This window comes from Leopardus geoffroyi, chromosome A2, assembly GCF_018350155.1.
Source record: "Leopardus geoffroyi isolate Oge1 chromosome A2, O.geoffroyi_Oge1_pat1.0, whole genome shotgun sequence".
In the NCBI taxonomy this organism is placed as follows: domain Eukaryota; kingdom Metazoa; phylum Chordata; class Mammalia; order Carnivora; family Felidae; genus Leopardus; species Leopardus geoffroyi.
Window position 1 is genome coordinate 107,600,287 of NC_059331.1, and position 23,009 is coordinate 107,623,295.

Below are 23,009 nucleotides of genomic sequence, written 5' to 3' on the forward strand. Positions count from 1 at the left end.
GTTTGTGGGTTTAAACCCTGCAATGGACTCTGCACTGACAGAGTGGAGCCTATCTGGGATTCTATCTCATCCCTCTCTCTGTGCTCTACCCTGCTTGTGCTATCAAGATAAAAAAAAAAAAAAAAAAAAACTTTAAAAACTTAAAAAAAAAAAAACAGCACAATGTAAGGGCTCTGAGGGAAGAAAGTGCTTATAATCAACTATAGAAAGCTTGGCAAAACTATCAATGATTAATATATTATTTCGTTACTGCTTAATTATTTACCAAAGAGATTTAAGAGTTAAAAGTTTCACAGCACCAACATGTTTAAATATGAAGTGACTTGTGTCATCTATTTTTTTTTATTGAAGTCACATTTTTGTGCACGTGACTCTCTTTTTAATTTTGAAAAGACATTTAATCACAGATCCCATGAACCTTTCTTGCAGGAAATTTAATAACTAAATGTTCTTTGGTATTTGTTCATTTTTTTCTCCCTTACTCTTTGTCTAACAAGATACTCTGAAAATGTGAACGCCACAGACTTAGAAAGAAAATGTCTAATGTAGTTTTTGGAGGGAGAGATACATATTCTCAAGCATCATCAGTAGGGAAAAAGTCAGTATGCTAAGGACTTTAACTATCAGAAAAGACATGAATTTAAATCAATATGCAGAAAAAAGATTCTTAAATATTTTTTTGTTATTCAATATGTTGAAAATGCTATGGTTTTCTCAGCCACAGAAATTGAGTTCTACAAATAGCAGCAGATTATTTTATTAAATCAGAACCAAATTACTAATTTCAGTATTAATGGTTAGCTTTGACATGTTTAAAAAGGGTAGAAGGTACTTAATAGACCTGTCTTCCACCCTGAAATGAACAACTGTTCAGGGAAATGGAAGTGTTCAAAGATACATTTTCTTTCAGCCAATCTGTGAAATATAATATAATTATTCTCTTTTAATGAATCTCTCAACGAGGAGCAATCTTTCAGAGCTTGAACAGGTAAAATATAATGATAATGGGAGAAGCTTTGTAAATAAAAGGATGAAATGAGATTGTTATTTTATGCCATATTACGGGATAATTAGAATAACAGTGCAGCATTCATCAGGCATTTGAACTTTCTAAAAAAATTCCCTAGGGCTCATTTAAATTGGTCATATTTATCCACGGAGATTTTTAGCCTTATTTCAAATGACTGTCACCTTATAACATTGAGGCCTCAATCTTTACCTTACTCTGATTAATGGTTGTACTTGTACAGCAGCCAACAGATGCTGCCTGAAAGAGACACCAAGAAACCCCTGAATTTATCAATCTACAGTTTACCAAGAAAAAAACAATAGAACTATTTTTATTAAGCCTGGAGAATAATTATCCAGAATGGAGGGAATGATGATCTATATGAATCTCTATCAATTTCCAAACAGTTGGCTGGATACTGTCCAACAAACTACAAGTGATATGTTAACTACTTCTATATAATAAAAACCTTATTCATGAAAACTAAATTCATGGCAATGGAACTCTAGTGGTTGGTTGCCTTGGTTGTCTCAAATTCACATGGTTCAAAGCTAATTAAGTAGGTGGTGGAATCTGACTCTTTTCAAGAAAGAGGTATTGGGGCACCTGGGTGGCTCAGTCAGTTAAGCATCCAACTCTTGACTTTGGTTCAGGTTATGATCTCATGGTTCGTGAGTTCCAGGGCCCATTGGGCTTCGTGTTGATAGTGCGGAGCCTGCCTGGGATTCTCTTTCTCCTCTCTCTGTCTCTGTCTCACTCTCTCTAAAAATAAATAAATAAACTTAAAAAAAAAAAAAAAAAAAAGAAGTCTCTTTGCCCCCTAATGGACTCCCAATGGCACCCTTTGGTAGTTAGACAAATGACTGCAAACAGAATCAGGTGATAGATCGTTGTGGTTTCCTCACATCCATTAAGGTAACTAGAAGAAAATACTTATAAATGAAAGAGAGGTGAAATAAAAGTCTAATATCTCTCCTGGTATGACTTGAAATCTTTAAATAAGACGTCATTCCACAAGATGGTGCAATTGAAGTTTCATCCTCAAGAAGATTAGTTTTTCTTTGTTATTATTTCCTATCTTGATGGAAAAGAGAACAGTTTTTAATACCAACAGAATAAAAAGGAACTAGGACTCATGTTTAACAATTTTTGTAGTTGGTTTCATGTTGTTTTGAAAGTTCTTTCATGTTTACTATTTTTTTAATCCTCCCTAACTTCTTGTCATATCTTGATTATAGGAAAAATTATTTTAAGCTTCCCGGGGCACATCTATTACATGAGCTTTAAATTACCATCCTCAAATGGCAAGATTACAGTAGAGTTTTCCATTTAGGAAACTTATAAGAATGATCTCATATTTGGGAGCTTTATGTGATATGATTTGAAACCAAGATCTACAAGTGTTATTCAATTAGTTGAGGCTTATATAATCAGTCAATATTTATTTAACTTGGAAATATATTTTATATTTTCACCACTGCATAAGTTAAATTTGCTTAGACTTATAATGCATCCTTAGCCTGGGTGGAGGACCTGCCATTGTTTTCTACAGACTCAGGATTGAATACTATGTCACAGAAACACGTCAGGTAGTCGTTTCATCACTGATGTTAGACACCAACATCATAGAGAAAATGATCCATTAAAGCGTTTATATTTTCCATCTTTCTCTGAAGTCACAATTAAAATCAATAGGTGGAAAAGCAGAAGGGGAACAACTGGAAATAAAGAAGGTGTTCTGCCTCAGAAGTCCGAGAAGGTAACAGCTGAGTTTTAATTCAAACCCTCAAATAAACACATCCCTTTCCTTCTGCTTTTGCATTGACTGGATTGATTGCCAGATCATATATTTTTCAAAACGCAACTGCTTCAAAAATCTAATTTGTTTCAAGTTTTCCCAGACTCATTGTGTTGAAGCAAATTACTCCTTGTTCTGCCTTTCCCTACCTCTGTGTTACTTGGATTTTCTCCATTTTCCTATTTCAGTTTGTTTTTAAGAATAAGCTCTTAATAGTAATGATCTCATTTATGTATTAGAAAATACCACTTCCCTGTTTAAATTATTACTTATCTGTTGTATCAAAATGATTTCGTGGATTTACCATTTTACTGTAAGAAGTTCTAGAATTATCTATCGTGCATGTCAGATTTTATTCCCAGAATTATACTATGTGCCAGACTTTGTTTCTAGAATACTGTGTGTCAGATTTTGAAAATTTGACTGTTGAACATGGGAGAAAAGGGCAATGATGCTAGTTTGAAAGACTGCCAACTGATGTTTCAATTGTTCATAAATAATAATTTACTCATATTTATGGTTTTTGTTTTCCAAATTTTATGAGGCTAGCACATTGTCTGTACTTTTATAGTGCCATGACAAATAGAAATTTCATAAATGCTTCTTCATAATATATATGCTTTTATACGACAGCTAGGTCAAAGAGAAGAATATCCAGTCTTATATTGTGAAAATACATTTCTACTTTTACATGTAAGAAATATGTTTTATATTCCTTAAATTTTTATTACTGTTTTATAAACTTTAAAAGCATGCCTTTCATACAAATACAGAGAGCTATCATATAGGATATCTAGGTGTATGATTCAATATTCAGCTGTAAACAGAAACTTCGAGATTTAGATAGTTTTACTAAATATGTGATATTATTTACATTACCCACTGCTGGAGGCAGTTTAAAAATATACAATTAGGAACTCATTTGAGACATCTCCTTAAAGGTTACTAGATAGCAAATGTTTGGATCTATTTTCAACGAATAAAATTATCATGGAATCAGTATATGTTTTTTTGTGAAATGTAATATCTCAAATGCCATAATCTTTTTTCCACAATTTTAAGATCCAGGTAAAATAATGCAGCATAAAATCCTTTCTTGTTTCTAAATTTAATTGATTTAATCACTGGATTTAAATGCTTGGAAATTGTTCTGCTTGCCGATGTTTGAATGCCAAATACATCATCTACAGTTCTAAAATGAATGTTGCAGTTTATATTTAGACAACTTAAAACATTGCCTTCTAAATTACCCCAAATAACCCACAGAAATGTCTAGAAAAACTGATAATAATGGATGTCAAATGTCCTTACCATCAGCTTTCAGATAAGTATAACCTGTACAAGGCATAGAAAGTATTAGGGTCTTACGATATAAATGCCTGTGCAGTTGCCCAGGCGATACAATGCACAGCACACACAGATTAATCTCAACTCTTTCAGAGCCTACGATCCCCATTTTAAAGATGGAGACACAAGAGCCAATAATCTTATTTATCTTCAGAGGCAAAATAAATTCAAGTTTTGCTGCTTTCAGAGATACCAATTTGCTTATTCTCTTTGATCAGTTTGGTTTGGATTGATTTCTTCTTCTTCCTACTTCCTGGGAGTTTTCAAAAACAAAATAATAAAGACATCTGATATAGAGAGATTCCTTGATAGTCAGGTGCACAGTCTTTCTTCTCTGGCTTCTAAGAAGAATCAGGGTTTTAGTCTTTCCTAGCACAGAGCACACACATCACACATAGGGTGGGGTGGGAGTGTTTGTAGTGTAAAGTCCATAGAAGAGCTTACTCTTGGGGGACTGATACATAGTAAACTTTAAGCAAGATGATGAAAAAGAGGAAGAATGTTTACACTAAGTGTCCAAAATTAGAGCTGTGTGAATGACAGGAAGAGAGGAGACCTGTAACTTCTAAACTTCAGTCTTCCTTGTCCCACCTTCACAATCTTTGCCTTACTCAAATACCTCCTATATTATTATTCAGTTTTGGTTTTTACCCTATTTTTGCTCAAACAGATTTACTTCAAGAATAAAACTGAGGTTAAAATTGTAAGTTAAAAAAAGCAGCATCCCTTACCATAAACAACTATAACAATAGATATAAAAACTACTAAACTTTAAAATATCCATCTGCATACAGCTTGAACCATTTTGATTTTCCATCAGCGGAATGCATGCTGCAATTCTGGGAAATGCCGCCCAAATAAAAGAATCCGCATTGTTGAATGGGAATGAAATCACTGAAAATTTCTTGGATAATATCACATGCCAATTAGTTCATTAAATAAACTTCTGGGGATACCTGGGTGGCTCAGTCGGTTAGGCGTCCGACTTTGGCTCAGGTCATGATCTCGCAGTTCGTGAGTTCAAGCTCGTGTTAGGCTCTGCGCTGACAGCTCAGAGCCTAGAGCCTACTTCAGGTTCTGTGTCTCCCTCTCTCTCTGCCCCTGCCGTGCTCTTTCTCTGTCTTTCAATAATAAATAAACATTTAATTTTTTTTAAATAAACTTCCATATGACTGGTACCTGGATACTTGTATCCACATGTGTGGTGAACAGTCACCTGGCTGATGAGGTTTCAAGCAGAAGTCCCAGCGGCTCCCCACAGTGTTTCCAGTAGCTTCTGGCAAATGTTTAAAACTCTTTGGCTTGAATTACTTTGGCTGAGTGGTTTCAACCCTTTTAAAGCAGTCAACCTTTTGTTTTTTTAAATTTTATTCAGATTAAGCAACATTTTAAAGATCAGGAAATGGAAGAGAAAATTTAGAGTTTATTTGTTCAAATATATTTTAGAGGTTCACTTTGAATAGTCAATCCATGAGAATAATGGACTTTTTCTGATCCACAGTTGCAGTATCACAGTCATCTTATTTTCACTGATTTCTGCATTTTGTTTCAGTTGTGTGGCATTGAAAATATCCTGAACCAAACAGCACGTGACAGTAAACGCTAGGAATGTTTTGCAACTCACGTGGTGGTCTTATACCATTTCTGGGAAGTGAAATAGTTGGACTTGTACCTTCAAAGCTAAGACCATCAGCATAGCTGAAAACTGCTCACATTACTTGACAAGTCCTCACTGTTTGGCTAAAAAATACTTTGAAAGATGTTTTTTTTTTAGGATACATGGACCCCTATGATTACAGCAGTGTTATTTACAAAAGCCAAGATATGGAAGCAGCCTAGGTGTCCAATGATTGATGAATGGATAAATAAAATGTGATATATAGAGAAAATGCAATATTATTCAGTCACTAAAAAGGAGGAAATTTTGCTACTGGCAATGGCATGGATGGAGCTAGAGAGGTTATAACACTAAGTGAAATAGGTTAGTCAGAGAAAAACATACCATAAGATAACACACATATGTGGAAACTAAAAACAAATGAGCAAAGGGGAAAAAAAGAGAGAGACAAACTAAGAAACAGACTCTTAACTATGGAGCACAAACTGATGGTTACTAGAAGGGGGGTGCATGGGGGATGGGTTAAGTAGGTGATGAGGATTAAGGAGTGCACCTGCTGTGATGAGTACCAGGAGATGTGTGGAACTGTTGAATCACTACACTGTGTACCTAAAACTAATATAACACTGTATATTAACTAACTGGAATTAAAGTAAAGACTTACAAAGTAAAATACTGGTGAAGATAACTGACTGAAACACAAAAAAGAAAGCATAAATAATTTATAAGATATTCACATTATAGATTACTTTGTAGCCACAACATATAAATGATTAAAATGAGGGGCGCCTGGGTGGCTCCATCGGTTAAGCGTCCGACTTCAGCTCAGGTCATGATCTCACTGTCTTCATGAGTTTGAGCCCTACGTCAGGCTCTGTGCTGATGGCTCAGAGCCTGGAGCCTACTTCGGATTCTGTGTCTCCCTCTCTCTCTCTGCCCCTCCCCTGCTCATGCTCTGTCTCTGTCTCTGTCTCAAAAATAAGTAAACACATTAAAATTTTTTTAAATAAATGAATAAAATGATATTCTGCCATGGAATGATTCCTAAGATATATAATCAAAAAAAAAAAGGCACGTATCAGAACAATGTATATGGTACAATCTCACTTATGTGCACAAAAAATAGTCTGTGAACATGCGTGGTATATAAGAACATGGCTGGTAGAAAAAGGCAGAGAGTCCATATTCTAAACCGGGAGTCTATATTCTAAACCTTACTTCTGTAAGGGCCAGACAAATATTTTCAACTTTGTGGCCATCCAGTCTTTAAGAAACAACTATTTAACTATACTGCTGTAACACGAAAGCTATTATAGACAATTATAGCAGGAATACAACTGAAAGGGCATGGCTGTGTTCCTGTAAAACTTCGTTTGCAAAAATTCTGTATGATTGATTTGGCCCCTAGGCCAGAGTTTGCTAACCCTAGTCGTTTTTTACTCTGTTTGCAGAGTAAGAAGTGAATTATTGCTAAAATCATTTACAAAAAAACATACTAGTGTATTATGTATATTTAAAAAATATTAACAAACAGTGCCCAATCCAAAAAAACACAGTTTTTCAACTTTGTCAATACAAATTACTGTAAGATGCTACTTGTTATTTGATTTAGATGTTCACTGGAAGTTTCAGTTAGTCAAATTCATCTTACTCCGCATACTTAGCTGAAATTTTGTTTCAATTTCATTGCAGGCTCTTTGGTTGCAGTTGTGAGCATGTTTATACCACAAATCTCTGATAAAAGCGCACTTGATGTTTAAGCTACTACAAGCCTAGTATCTTTGTGATGTACTTAGTGCAATTTCTTTATGACAAAAATGCTTCCTAAAAATTCATTTCCATTTTCATTTAAAATAGTATTATTATCACTTTGCTTTCACTTCCATTGATTGTTATGTACCGTTTATTGCTTATGCCAAGTAAAAGTACCGAAGTTTGTGGGCCTTTTAACTGAATGTGATCATATACACTGTGGTGGTAATGTACCCTTATGTGCAATTATCCTATTAAATATACAAAGACATTAAGAGAGAGACAGCACATGAGCCGGGGAGAGGGGCAGAGGGAGGGAAAGAATCTCGAGCAGTATCCAAGCTCAGCACAGAGCCTGACATAGGGCCTGATCCCATGGCCCTGGGATCATGACCTGAGCTGAAACCGAGAATCAGACACTCAGCTGACCAAGCCACCCACATAGCCCATTACATAAATTTTTTTAAGTGACCGTTACAAAACTACAGATTTTCCAATTAATGGCACAGTTTTTACTTTTTTTATCTGTGCATACACACACACATGTACACACGTGTGTGTGTACATGTGTGTGTGTGCGTGTGTGTGTGTAGATATGTATATCTGTCTTTTTATCTATCTACTGAGAAGGAAGAGGAGGATAAGAAACAGGAGGAGGAGAGGAAGTTATTTTGTGGTAGCAGAATTTAATGATTTTAGAGTCATTAATATGACAAAATGTTTTATAGAACACACCTTACCGTGTTATCATTATAGTTTTTTTCTTATATTTCCAAAATATGGCAATAATTGGTTTGAACCAAGGTTTCACAGAACCTCTGAAAAATTACAGTTATAACTCAATGGAACAAAGTTTGAAAAATAATGGTTTAGCTGAAGGCCTTTATTTCTTTTAAAATGCAAATACCTCTACTTTCATCTGCAATCAGTCATTTCTACATTAATGTGAGTGAATTTACTAGACATCCTTCTGAGGCTTGGATTTACTTCAGAAGAGAAGGAAGCAAAGATAAACTCAGTAACTGAAAGTAGTGGGAAAGACTGAGTTAATATTAGGGGTAGGCGCACTGAAGAACTACTTGGCCTACTTTACAATTTTGCTTAAAGACCGTGGTGTCTATACATAACACGCTTACTTCTATTTCCAAAAACAAAACACAAAAGACAAACCCACAAAGAAATTATCTACTGAGTTGGATGAGTGTGAATATGTTTCAGAATTGCATCCAACTGTTCTAAAATGTTCTGCTGGAACAATAATGTAATTAAATGAATTACTTATAATTTTGATCAACTGAATTAAACCAAGCATAAAATTTCCCACCAGTGAAATTATTAACTGAAGATACTCTGATCCTATGCTGTGAGTGTCCTCAAAGATTGCAAGCAAATTAATTGTGCAGGAGTCCCAGATCATAGACAGCATAACATAGATGAGGATTTAATGCTCTAAAACCTGGTCCCATACCTTTGGTTTATGACAGTTTCAAAATGAAGAAAAAATAAGTAAACTCTTTCTTAATTTAAACGCTTCTACCAGATAAAATAATCTTTCTTTATTATAAGAATCTAGATACGTATGCTGCCTCTACTCTCTGTCCCCATCAAAAGCATTCTTACACTTTATGAAAACAAACATCCTTCCAATATACTAAAAGTTAGTTTAAATTATAAACTTTATGCAGAGGCATATTTCTTGTTAATATTTCAAGAAAGTACTTCCTAAAAAGGAAGTTATAGTACTAAATTTTTTTTTAGTTCTTTACTTACATATTTTCTAAGAGTAAAAAATATTAACTTGGATCTGGGCTAAAGAAATGTTTTCAACTAGAATTACATTTTTCATATTTATTTTTTTTTTAATTTTTTTTTTCAACGTTTATTTATTTTGGGGACAGAGAGAGACAGAGCATGAACGGGGGAGGGGCAGAGAGAGAGGGAGACACAGAATCGGAAACAGGCTCCAGGCTCTGAGCCATCAGCCCAGAGCCCGACGCGGGGCTCGAACTCACGGACCGCGAGATCGTGACCTGGCTGAAGTCGGACGCTTAACTGACTGCGCCACCCAGGCGCCCCTACATTTTTCCTATTTCAAGCTAAAGTCAACACTTATTATCATTTTATGTGAAATTGAAAATATATTTAGATTTAAAATATCGATTGACCTAACATTTAATACTATTGTTTTTGTGTCAAGATACTAAAAACAAAATCAAATGATAGAAATATGTACCACTTAGAAAAGGGGTCTACTAAGTAATAACTTTCACTTCTTGAGTATTGAGTACAACATTTACTGTTGTACTGTAAATTGCAGAATAAATCTGCAATCAAATCTTAGAGGCATTTTGAAATACTTCTAGCTATTTTGTTGTCAAATATATCAAAATGGAAAAAAAATCTAGATAAAGTTAATAAAAAGGAAATACAGGTTAGTATATTATTTAATATTCAGCTGACAAGGTCATTTTTAATAAGGGAATTGTTCTTGTCTGAAGATTAAACTCAAACAACTTAGCATCATCGGTTTCAAGAGAAGGAAGAAAAAAGTTGAGCCAAATCGGTTATGGACATACTTTGGTTACTGCTCGTACAATGACCTTCGAAAACACTGATTTCTGCTGTTTTTCCCTTTGTGGTGAGAAAAAATGTATTTGAAGTCACAGACCCTACAGGTTTGTAGTTTCTTCTTTCCCGAACTTACGAAAACTTGGCCCTAATAGTTCCACAACAGTAAGTAAGAAGACAGTGGGAAGAAAGAAGTTCTTGTACAGTTAATGGGCAATGACAGTCTCTGGCAGTATTTCTGGCTGATTTTTCTGTGCTTTATTTCAGGTGTGTATCCTGATAAAAAGCATACAGAGGGGCGAGAGTGAGGCCAGCAGAGGCCAGGGAGGCCAGCGCAATAGGGGTTGTATAGACACTCGTCCCGGTCGAGCACAGTCACGAGTTTGACAAACCTTAACAGCTCAAGAGGTGAATGTAGCTGGCAGCCGAACACTGAGAATAATTCAGATTTCTATCTGGAATATCAACATGCAAAGGACATGTCAAGTATTGGTATGTAGTAACCACATAAATATTGGAAATTATTATAAATATTATATATATAACTTTTTAAAATTATATGGATTATATTACTAATATATATGTACTCAGTGCTTCCCTAGAAAGAGAAGCAGAGATTTTTAAGTCTGATCTTAATACGGTCCTTGAACTAATTTTAATACGTAGGAGATTTTTTACTAATTTTCTTAGAATATTAACCTTATATTTAAATATAAATACAATATTAATGTCAACAACCCCTAGGGAAATAATTATATCTAATTCCCTTCATTTTATGATTCATATGGTACAAACCTAGTCACTTCTTCTATATGTGTCTCCTCCAAAAAAACACTTTTTCTTGATGTTTTCATATAGTTATATTAACTCTGAGTATGAAGCATTTATATTAACTTGGTGTATATTTGCTTGTACTAAATTACATGACTCTTCAGGATTTACCTCTTTAGGATTATCCACATGTTTAAGGGGTTTCAAAAGCTTTTGTCATTGACAGGTTGTAATAAGCACTCCTTTCAAGAGAATAGTACCTAATATTTTCTCTGTTAATCTTTGTCACCCTCATGGTCACCATATTCCATATAACATAAGTAACTGCCAGGTACCGAAACTTGAACCACCATAAAGCCTACCAACCATCTTCACATGTTACTGTGTTACTTATTTTTAAAACATATTTATTTATTTTTCTTGGGTCTATAAGGCTGTAACCTCTCCATAATCTGTCTTTGCTACATTGAGCAAGCCAGTATGCTTTCTGATGGCCATCTGAATGCCATCAATGGTATTAATTAGATTCTGGAAACTCAAAGAAATGAACAAAATTACTGAAGCATGATTATGACAATACTACCAATTTAGTATCTTTGTCTATAAAATCTATCAACAAGAATTAGTTGTCTTGTCCCACAAGACATTACCACAAAATTGAAAATTCTGATCCACAACTATTCTACCCCATTTTTTTAAGTCTTTTACGATCTGTTCCCCAGGTCTCCCAATTGTTGTCATAAAATTTCTGGAAAAATAACAGCAGCTAACCAAAATTTTTTGTGGGATATTTAAACATGTCATTATAGAGCAACACCTAAATGTAAGATAGCTTGGATGTCATAGCCTGACTGAACAAAGCCAAAAATAAAAAATCTTGTAACACAACGTTAGAAAAGCCTTAACAAGGCTCTTGTTATAAAAACTTGAACATCTTGACTAAGATGACCACATTTCAGAACTTAATGTGCAATATATCCTATAATCTTATCCACTTAATACCCACATGTATTCAATTTTCTGCGGGGAAGGAGAATAAAAAAATGAGATCCAAAGAAGGAAAAAAAATCCATGAAAAATACAACCAGTGTATAAGTGATTTTAGAATATATTATGATATAACTTAATTACACATACATATCTGATAGTATGAAAAATATAACTGCATATATACGTAGACTATAGCGCAATGGAAAAGTCTTTAATTTTAACGTAGCCTCAAAAGCAGGTTAAGAAGCAAGTTAACACAATTAAATGAGAGAAAACTAACCTTGACTTGCAAACTTCAACTCCTTAGCATCTGTGAGTGTAGTCCTTTTGTCAGACCCTTTTTTCTCTATTCGGCGGTGGCTTCGTCTTTTCTTAGACTCTCCCCAAAGATTGGATCCACCATGCATGCTCGGTATATTCAAAATAGCAATTCCTTCCAGAGAGATGTTTATTAAATCTATTTGTACTCCATCACACTGATCAGTAAAAAGAACAAAGAAAAAAAAAAAAACAGTAAGATATTTGATCATCCTTTCCTTGATTTCTTCTTTTGCACTTCCTTATCTTTCAATAGCAGCTTTTAAGTCCACAATCTTGTATTTAAATAAACCATTCAAGAACACTTAAATGACTACGCTAAATGTCAATATGAAAGGTAAAGGAGACATTAACATTAACCAGCTATCAATTAAACATATCTTGAAACATGATCAAATTAAATCATCCGTCTATCTTTATTTAGAGAAACCCATTGGGAAGGACACACATTAGTGTCTGTGCGTCCAGCTAGAAATTTCCGACGTGTTGCAAAGAAGTTGAGTCTAGGAAACCTGGTCAACACTCAGGCAGAAATTTTTTTTAAATGTTTATTTATTTTTGAGAGAAAGAGAGAGAGAGACAGAACATAAATGGGGTAAGGGCAGAGAGAGAGGGAGACACAGAATCCGAAGCAGGCTCCAGACTGAGCTGCCAGCACAGAGCCCAACGTGGGACTTGAACTCACGAGTCAGGCAGAACTTTTTGTGACTGCCTCCTACTTAGAACACGCTGCAAGCCACTATTGAAGGAAAATAAGGAAACAATTCATATTTGTGATCTCACTTGGTTGATCAGAGAAAGAAGCAGCTTAATAGACTTTGGGGGGAAAAAAAGTAAAAAAAAAACAGCAGTTCAGAGACCTGAATTACATCACAGGGGCCAAGGATGGTTTCTCGCACTAGATTAAGTTCCAAGCACAGTGTCAAAAGGCAATGAGAGGCACTGTTGTCTGAAGGAATATGGAAGAGCAGGACCAGGCAGCCTGAGGGAGAGCAATGCCAAGAACAGCAGTAAAAGCAATCTCCAACCCACCATTACTTTATAGCTGCTTTAACAACAAATGGAAGAATAAAAATAATTAATCAGCCACAGTTTTTTGTTCACCTGGTGACAAAACAACCTTTTTGATTATGAAAAATATGAAACTTGCTAACAGACCAGGCTCTGTGATATTCAGAGTGGTCACTTTTTAATTCTTTGATTTTTCTGTTCATTTTTACTGAGGGACACGTGTGGAGAGTGGCAAGGCCATGCTGTATTTTTGGAATTATTATTTATTTGTTCGTTCACTTTGAGGTTTCTAAAATGTCACTTACTGTGAATTTATCCCAGATACTGTTTTGCCTTTGTCAGCTGACATGAGCTGATATGAGAAGAGATGCAAATATGCAACACTTTGTTTTACAAAGAACTTTGTTAGGGATATGCATTTCATAAACTGAAGTCTATCTGCAGTGGGGCTGTTTTATTTGCCACGCGTTATTTCAGAAACAAACAACACTGATACTGACTTCATCTGTCTCTCATGGAAAGGATGATTTTTGAACCTAGAAGAGATAATGCTCCACCTAAATGAAAAAACAAAAAACAAACAAGAAATCTCTCTTTTTTCCACATTTGTGTCTTCGTGCCGAATCTAATCCTGCATCTTGTTCGCTAAAATATAAAAACTGTGAAATAAAGCAACACATCTTGAGTCTACTTGGCAGGGCTAGAAACAAATTCTAGCGAAGGTGCCAAGTTTTCATTCAATTTGTTTCAAAGGGGGTGAAACCAAGGTCTGGATGATGCCTTTTTTCCCCCCTAGAAACAAGCGATTTTTTTTTTCCCTCCTTTTCATGTATTAAATTAAGATGATTTCTTTTTACTAAAGAATTCTGCTCATGTGTATACTCACTTACTGCTATATATTCTAGATAAACAGATATTAATTTCATAATTAAAAGTAATCTTGTGTAAATACCCTGCAGGCCTCAATGAATCAAACACATACTGTGTGTCAGCCCTCCCACTGTCTTCAAGTGGAATGTACTGGCTGGATAATTAGATAGTACATATTTTTTAACCTTATTTGCATGCATATTATATCTTTTGCACACTGACAAGCAGCAGTAACAACAAAAGTCAGATTACCACAGGGAATTCCCACAAAGAAGTCTTCATTCCTTATAATTTGCAGCCTAAATTAAAATAATTTGATCTTTGACAAGGATGAAATGTCAAGCAGAAGGGGGTCCTCTACAAGCCACGGCCTGTGGCTTCTGAAATCTGCCTAATTTATGTCAGTCACTTCTTAATACATATTTAAGTATTACACGAAAAAGATGATAAATATGCAATCTGACACCTTTGGTATTTCCCTGCTGTTAATTTATAAAGGTCTGGCTTTCCCCAAACTGACTAAAATCATTTAAATAACAGAAGAATTGTGAAATAAGCTAGAGTTAGGGCCTGGCTTCCATTTTCACTCAATATTGAACACAGCAGGTAGTACACTAAGACAATTATTTGACTAGGCCTTAGAACCCCACTGTGACAAGTTACTTTCAGAATTAGTGAAGGAGTATTCCTTTGTTCATCTGCAGAAAAGGAGAGCTGTTGCAAACAGGCTTTTTCGTTTTAATTGAACTAGGGGAGTTACATGTGACAATTGAAAAATACCAGTGTATACTGTTATTCATGTTTTCACTTTTCCAAGTCTCATCACGTGTAGTTTCAAGGAAACAGAGCAAGCAGCTTTCGGAAAAATGAAAAAAAAAAAAAAATCCTCAAGGAGTCCCATAGAAGGACTAATGAAGAACACGGAGTTTTCTATGAGAGCAGGACAATGTACTTACATAAATTGCTATTTATTAATGATTTGTTTCCACTAGTTCTTGACCCCAGGTTACCTTCCTCTGTTTGCTTTAACATTTTGTTCATTAGTCTGGAAAATTTCGGTGCTAGTTCAGATGGAGACCAGGAATTGTAGCACACCAATTGAGTGCATGGAAATAAAAGCTGACGTGAAGGCTATGAAATATAAACAAGTTATAATACTGTGTCACATAATATTTTCATCCGCTTTGAAGATTTATGATTCTTAAAAAGGTAGCTACAGAGGAAAAGAATATAAAAGCTTAAAAGCTAACAGCCTCAGTTAGTCAATAAATCCTGAATATTTTTATTATGTAGAAAAAAGGTCGTTAACATATAGTACTATGGGAGCTATTTGCAGACTGTGATGCTATGAGGCCACTGTCCATTCTTTTCAGTTTTAATTTGGAAGATCTTATTCCAGACACAAATTTACCTAAAAGAAATGAAGATGGTTTAATTTTTTTCTGCCAGTGTAGTTTAATCCTTGCTTACAAACATACCTTGCACCAAACTATGCAGAGATGTTAAAGACAAACTTTTATAAATAAATGTATTGTTTGAGATTCAGTTAACATGTCATTTGATAGGAAAATTCAGAATGTGAGGAACTTAGGAGAGTTGTAAGTATGGATAGATTTGATGAGATATAATTAATGATACCCTGTAAATATTTTTCCATAGGGAGTCTAATTCTTTGCCCAGGTCAAATAAAAATTATCCATAATTTGATTTAATCAAGCATACAGACATTGCTTTGTTCATTATATAAAGTAGCCTGGAGTAAAATAGCTTTTGTGTACTTTTAGAAGAGTTTCTTCAAATTCATATGGATTCGTAACACCCAATTATGTATGTATTTGCAGAGAACAACAACAGCAAATCCACTAATTAAAACACACCAGTACAGGGGTGCCTGGGTGGCTCAACTGGTTCAGCATCCAACTTTGGCTCAGGTCATGATCTCATGGTTCGTGAGTTTGAGTCCCATGGAGTCTGCTTCGAATTCTGTGTCTCCCTCTCCCTCTCGTGCCATGTCTCTCTGTGTCTCTCAGACATTAAAAAAAAAAAAAAAAAAAAAAAAAAAAAAAAAAACACTAAAAATTTTTTTAAATAAAATTAAAAAAAAAATTAAAAAAAATAAAACCCTCCTGTACACATAAATGGCCAAACAGCATCTCTCCTGATGTTTGAAGGCTGGGGTATTCTCTATTTTCCCGTGGGTAAGCTCATTGTTTTTTGAAATGCATTTTATGACTTCTATCTACAAAAGACAGTGTGGTATAGGGGCCCAGGGCATGCCTTTTAAGTAATTTTAGTATTAGCTGGCAGTCCAGTGGTAATGATAGAAGCCTCGATTGTGGATAACCGCAAGATGACTTTCAGAGAAGAATGGGAGCTGGTAGGCAAGCGAGAGAAAGATGGAGGCAAACCTGAAAACAGGAAACTTTGAGGCCTGTACCACGCATGCACACACCCAGTTGCTAAACATGTTGATGATAATATCGCTGGCTCAAGATATCCAGCATTAGCCATAAGTATCAGCAGAAAATCAGTTGAGTTTTACATATTTTTCTTTTTTGATAGATACTGCGAAGGCTAAAAAATTATTGCTGGGATATCAGAATTCTTACGAGAAGTTATCTCATTAAAAATAACTTCTGCTAAACAGAAGAGAATATTCATTCATGTCTTGGTCATTCACTCTGTTTTTACTTGTCTCATTTCTTCTTCATTCTCCTAAGAAAAATTATGATGTTTTATCTTAATAAAATAACACTATGCCCCACCCCTACCACATTTCTTACTCTCTTCTGGAATAAGAAGTTGTTTATGTTTTGGATTTAACGAGTCCAACTTTTCTTTTTAGTGACATTTGTTGAGGTCCACACTTTTATAGTCTCCTTTCTTACTGCTTTTAGAATTTCATTAGGAAAAAAAAAAAAAAAATCACCCAGAAAGCTTTAGAAGAGAGGATAGATCTTGTAAGTCTCTCTCTCTCTCTCTCTCTCTCTCTCTCTCTCTGACACACACACACACACACACACACATAAACACACACACACACTTCACAAAGAGGGAAGGTGATGGATATGCTGATGGCATTGATTGTGGTGATGGATTCATGGGTACACATTTATCCCCAAACTCATCAAGTTGTATATATTAAGTACGTACAGTTTTTGGTTTGTCAAACATGCCTCAATAAAGTTGTTAAAAAATGTCCATCCACAAATTTTATTTCCCCGCCCCAAGACTGTGGTTTGGTATGGCTGAGACCCAGCTAAGGTGCTCTAAATATGTGTTGAAGGAGTATCCAAGGTAATTGTGATACAGATGGGACAGAGACTGAGCTATAAAAGTTTGCCCGATTGTCTTTAAAAGCTCAGTGTTTTGCAGATTACTGGGTAGGAAGAATCTTCACTGTAGAATCCTTCTGAATTTATTTTCTGTCCCTGAGGCTTCTTGCCCTTTGTTAATCCTGGAGATCCTTTTGGTTTTTATAGAAGTACTTAATCACTAAAACAAATCTTAGTGCTTTGGAATGGAAATTCTAACCCTCAAAACATACCATCTTTCTTAGTCTCAGAAATTAACCAAAAGACTGGAAAACTTTGGAAAATGGACTATTCTATTTTCTCATGAATGTTGCCTGGTACATGGAACAAATTAAAAGTCCACCAACTTTAGAGCTTCATTTCCAGATGTTGACCTATGACTCTTAGGTGAACATCTATGCCCCAAATAGTTTAACACAAACTTTGCTTTTAACATATCTTCTAATTTTAAGACTTTTCATTGTATTATTTACCTTTTGTAACAAAGAGAATAACTTAAATTTTTAAAATTAAAAATTTCACCTTTGTTCATCTCTCTTTCACGTCATATATATGCCTGCATGCTATATATATTACACATGTTATATATATCATATATATTTTCCTATTATATATATCATTTCCAATTTATTTATTTCCTTAGATTTACACATTTTGTCAGCAACACAATTCTTGTTTCTCTTAAATTATTAAATAACATGCTCATTTGCTCATCTCTGTAGTGGAAATATATGGGAACCTCTCTAATTGATTGACAAAGACTTAAATCAGATAATGTATACACATTGCTTAGCACCAAGAAGACGGTATAGTTAATGAGAGATAAAAATTAGCTATTATCAACTATTATACCATGGTATTCATATTTTTCCAAATATTCATCCCTTTTGGAAAAAGTTTCCTCTATGAGAAAGAAAAGTGAAATAAAGTGTCACACAGCAAATAGTTTGTTTTGAAGAAGCTGCTGATAAAGCATGTATCTACTTGAGGTACTCTTGTATTTTTATCTTTAGTTATGTATTTTCAAATCATGGTTGGTACAATTTTAGGCCAAGTAGGGAGCAACAGCAAACAGAATCCAATTTCCAAATTAACGTTTTTGTTATATTAAATTATAAAGTAACCTTGAGGGTAGAAAGGCATATTTTGCTACTATGATAGACTGGATTCATTAAAAAGTGAGTAGAAAAGCCGGATTTGCATTACCATCTATACACACAAACACACACACACACCCCTCAAGTTTTAGAACTGAGATAAATACATAACATTATAACAGTATTCAGGATATGCAACAAGAAAGTGGTGAGGGCGTGGTGCTGGTTCTGATTTATACATGCTATTGCAATGTGACCCAAAATAAGCCGGTAAATGCAGAGCTAGGAAGCCAGATTTGGAGGGCTTGTAAAAGTAAGGCACCAGGAAGAATAACTTATTCTAGGTGCCCATATTTCTTGGGTGGGGGGGGGGCATTCTAAATCAATTTTCTGTAGAATATAAAGCTGTGTGAAACAAAACCATACAATTTTATCATTAAAACTTTTTTTTTCATAAAATGTGCTTTATTTTCATTTTCATTCAAATGAATTGTCCTTTGTTATGTTTTCTAAATCTCCCTCTCTCTCTCTTTTTTTTTTTTTTACCTTTTTGACATATAATATTATATTCTAGATCAACATGTTATTAAATTAAGACTTTATTTTGGGGGGAGGGGTGGTGCCTGGAGTTGGTTAAGCGTCTAACTCTTGATCTCGGCTCACGTCATGATCTCACAGTTTTGTGGGTTTGAGTCCCGCATCGGGCTCCTTGCTGACAGTGTGGACCCTGTTTAGAATTGTCTCACTCTCTATCTGCCCCTTCCCCACTCATGTTTTCTCTGTTTCTCTCATGCAGCTTAAGGTTCACCACAGAATTCAAGGGGACGTACAGAGATTTCCCATCTATCTAACAGACAGGCACAGCATCCCCATTTATCAGCGTCCTGGATTGAGTGGTAAATTTGTTATAACTGATGAACCTACATTGACACATCACAATCATCTAAAGCCCATAGTTTGCATTAGGGTTCACTCCAACTGTTCATTCCTTGGGTTTGAACAAACCAAGGAAGTTTTCTACCATCATTATATTTTACAGAGTATTATAACTGCCCTAACATCCTCTCTATGCTCTGCCTGTTCATCTCTCCTTCTCCCCACAACCCCTGAAAACCATTGATCTTTTTACTGTCTTACAGTTTTACTTTTCCAGAAGGTCATATGTTGGCATCATACAGTATGCAGCTTTTTCAGATTGGCTTCTTTCACTTAGGGAAACACATTTCAGTTTCCTCCATGTGTTTTGAAGGCTTGATAGCTAATTTCTTTTTAGCACTAAATAATATTCCATTGTTTGGATGTACCATAGTCTTTTTATCCATTCACCTACTGAAGGACCTCTTGTTTTCTTCCAAGTTTTGCAATTATTAAACTTGTAAACAACCATGTGCACTTTTTTATGTTGATATAACTTTCCAGCTCCTTTAGGTAAATACCAAGGAAGACGATTGCTGGATCATATGGTAAGAATATGTTGAGTTTAGTAACAAACCACCAAACTGTCTTTCAAAGTGGCTGTACCATTTTGCATTCCCACAAGCAATAAATGAGAGTTCCTACTGCTGCACATCTTCACAAGCATTTGGTGTTTTGGTGTAGTGCTGTATCTCATTAATGTTTTAATTTAAATTTCTCTGATGATGTGATATGGAGCATCATCTCATATGGTGATTTGCCACCTGTATGTCTTTTTTTGGTGAGGTATCTGTGAAAGTCTTTGGCCATTTTTTTTCAGTGGAGTGGTTTATTTCCTTATTAAGTTTTAAGAGTCTGTATATTTTGGGTTAACAGTCTCTTATCAGATATATCTTCTGCAATTATTTTCTGTCTGTGGCTTATTTTCTCATTCTTTTGACAATGTCTTTCACAGAGAAGAAGTTTTTAATTTCAGTGAAGTTCAGCTTATCAATTATTTCTTCCACTGTTTGTGCGCCTTTGGTGTTGTATCTAAAAGGCATCACCATACTCAAGGCCATCTAGATTTCCTCCTATGTTATCTTCTAGAAGTTTTATAGTTGCATGTTTTACATTTAAGTTCTTGATATATTTTGAGTTCACTTTTGTTAAGAGTGAATTCATTTCTTTTAGATTTTTTTTTGTTTGTTAGTGGACATCCAGTTATTCTAGCACCATTAGTAAAAAAAACACTTCCTTTGCTGCATTGCATTGGCTTTCTTCCTTTGTCAAAGAAGCTTGAGTATATTTATGGGGTGGGTCTATTCTAGGCCCTCTATTCTATTCCATTGATCTGTTTGCCTGTCCTTTCATCAGTACGACACTGTCTTGATTACTGTGGCTTTATAGTAAGCCGTGAAGCAGGTAGTGTCAGCCCTCCAGCTTTATTCTTCTCCTGCAATATTGTTTGGACATCCTGGCTCTTTTGACTCCCCATAGGAACTTTATAATCATTTTGTTAGTACTCGCTCACCCACAAATCTGCTGGGATTTTGACTGTGATTGTAGTGAACCAATTGATCAAGGTGGGAAGAACTGACATCCTGACAATACTGAGTTTTCCTATCCATGAATTCTCTCTCCTAGTTCAACATTTTTCTCAGTCAGTGTTCAGTGGTAGGATAAAGCAAGGAGAAGTGCAAGAGGCTTCAGAGTATTCACCCTAAGTTCAACCAGAAGTCATACTTTTATTTTTTTCATTTTTGCCTTCTATGGATTTTCTTTGAGCATAAGTTTCTGAGGGTAAAACAATGCTCAAAATCCACTTTATTGAGAATTTCCTAAAATAATGATTTTAAAGGTAAAGAAATATTTATTTTTATTTTTTATAAATATATGTATATATATATATAACTATCTAAATATATCACTCTCTACACATGTATATGAAATATATACATATATAAATCTTGATGAACAGTAATTACAGAAAGCCCATGTCGAACCCAAATCCTTCATCTTTTGGGATTATATTCCTTTTCAGGGTTATGATCTGATTCAGTCACGGAGGATATTTTCCATTCCATGATCACCAATTCTACTTCTAATACTTGAATTTATCCGCCAAAAAAACCCCAAAAAGGTTACATTCTGAAATAGGACCACTTTTGCTGTCACAATCATTAACAGTAAACGAGAAAGCTAGAATAATGAAGAACTTAGGCAGACCATTATGATCCAATGGATCCATAACTAATTTTGTTTATCAAACTCATTACCTGAATATATACCACTAATGATTAGGTCTTAGTAGGTAAGTTATACATTCATTTTTAAAATAAAAAGTGCTAAAGCCAATTTTTCACAATTCATATCAGCTAGTCATTAGATGTTCTTGTTTCATAATTATGTTCCTTTGGTTTGTCTTTACCACTCAACAAAATATAACTTTTCCTTTTTCTTAACCCCCTAAAATCTCTCAACAAAACTAAGTCATTTTATATTATAACCCATCTCCAAAAATTCTAGTCCCACAGTAGCTATATTCTTTTGGAGGACCTATTTGCTCCAAATCTTTTCAAAGTTTGTCTTTCTTGCTATCTTTGCTCTCTTTTTTGGTTTTTCCACTTCCTATAAATGTAATGGGGAAATGGCAACCTCGGGAACTGAGAAAAATCTAGTTAATGAATGGGAATGGAATGGAAAAGTATATATTTTAAGTCTTATTCACAAAATCAAGTACAATTTTAGTTAACTGTGTTTTAAAGATTGTAAGATATTGAGACCTGAAAATAAAGTATTCTTTAATGTATCTTGCAACTTTTTTCCTTTCTTTTCAAGTACTTTCCTTCATTTTACATTTTTCTAACCACACTATGCCTAGCAACTTCTCCATTGATTTCTAAAGTTGTGTCCCACCTCTCATCCTTTATAGTGTATTAAAACAATTCATACTCAAAACTTAACTTTATACTAATAATTCAGATAGTGTTGGAATCGCAATGAGTGACAGAAATGAAATTTTAGGATTGTGGGTTAAAGTTATATGGATTGCTCAAAGTATAACTCCTCACATGGACTGTCACAAACATTAATAACCAAACTCAAGCAATTTCATTGTATCATAAAATATAATTCATGTTTCTTACTTCTATTTCTACAGATTCATGTAGCTTCTTGCAGGTGGCTGAGAAAGTTTCAGATGTGCCAAACTCAAAATACCAAAATTTGTTCTTCATTCTGAAAAAGGAAAGGAAGAAGCAGCTTAGGCAATTATCAATAACAGAAGGGATTTTTTTTAATTGAGCAGTCCTTTCTTGTATTATAAGTCATAAAAAAGGTTTGAGGACATATACCATCTATAATATAATAGATGGTCACATAATTTTCAAAGCTTAAATGTTGGTGTCAAATTACATGATTGCCTCTGAGGGAATTAGAAGAATATGTTGATCTGATAGATACAAGTATATCTTTGACTTTTATATATATTGGTTGCTCAGGTTTTAAAATATGATTTTAGCGCTTATAATTCTTAGCTTGTTCAGAGACAACTTGATTTAGACCAGCAACTCTATAATCATAAAGGGAAAAAAACAATTGGAGCTTTTTTATGAGAAAAATGAGACTAAGCTAACAATGCTAAATATTT

The 23,009-nt window shown here is 34.6% G+C and overlaps 1 protein-coding gene across 10 annotated transcripts in view; it reads right to left on the reverse strand.

Moving 5' to 3' along the window:
* The window catches only part of DGKB (diacylglycerol kinase beta), a 714,685-nt gene that overhangs the window by 168,373 nt on the left and 523,303 nt on the right, over positions 1–23,009 (reverse strand). For all 10 annotated transcript variants that reach the window (XM_045494973.1, XM_045494971.1, XM_045494970.1 and 7 more), the window contains 2 exons: positions 22,507–22,597; positions 12,134–12,329 (listed from right to left, as the gene is read on the reverse strand). In XM_045494973.1, the coding sequence (XP_045350929.1) occupies positions 12,134–12,329; positions 22,507–22,597 (287 nt within the window). The remainder of the gene's footprint in view (positions 1–12,133; positions 12,330–22,506; positions 22,598–23,009) is intronic.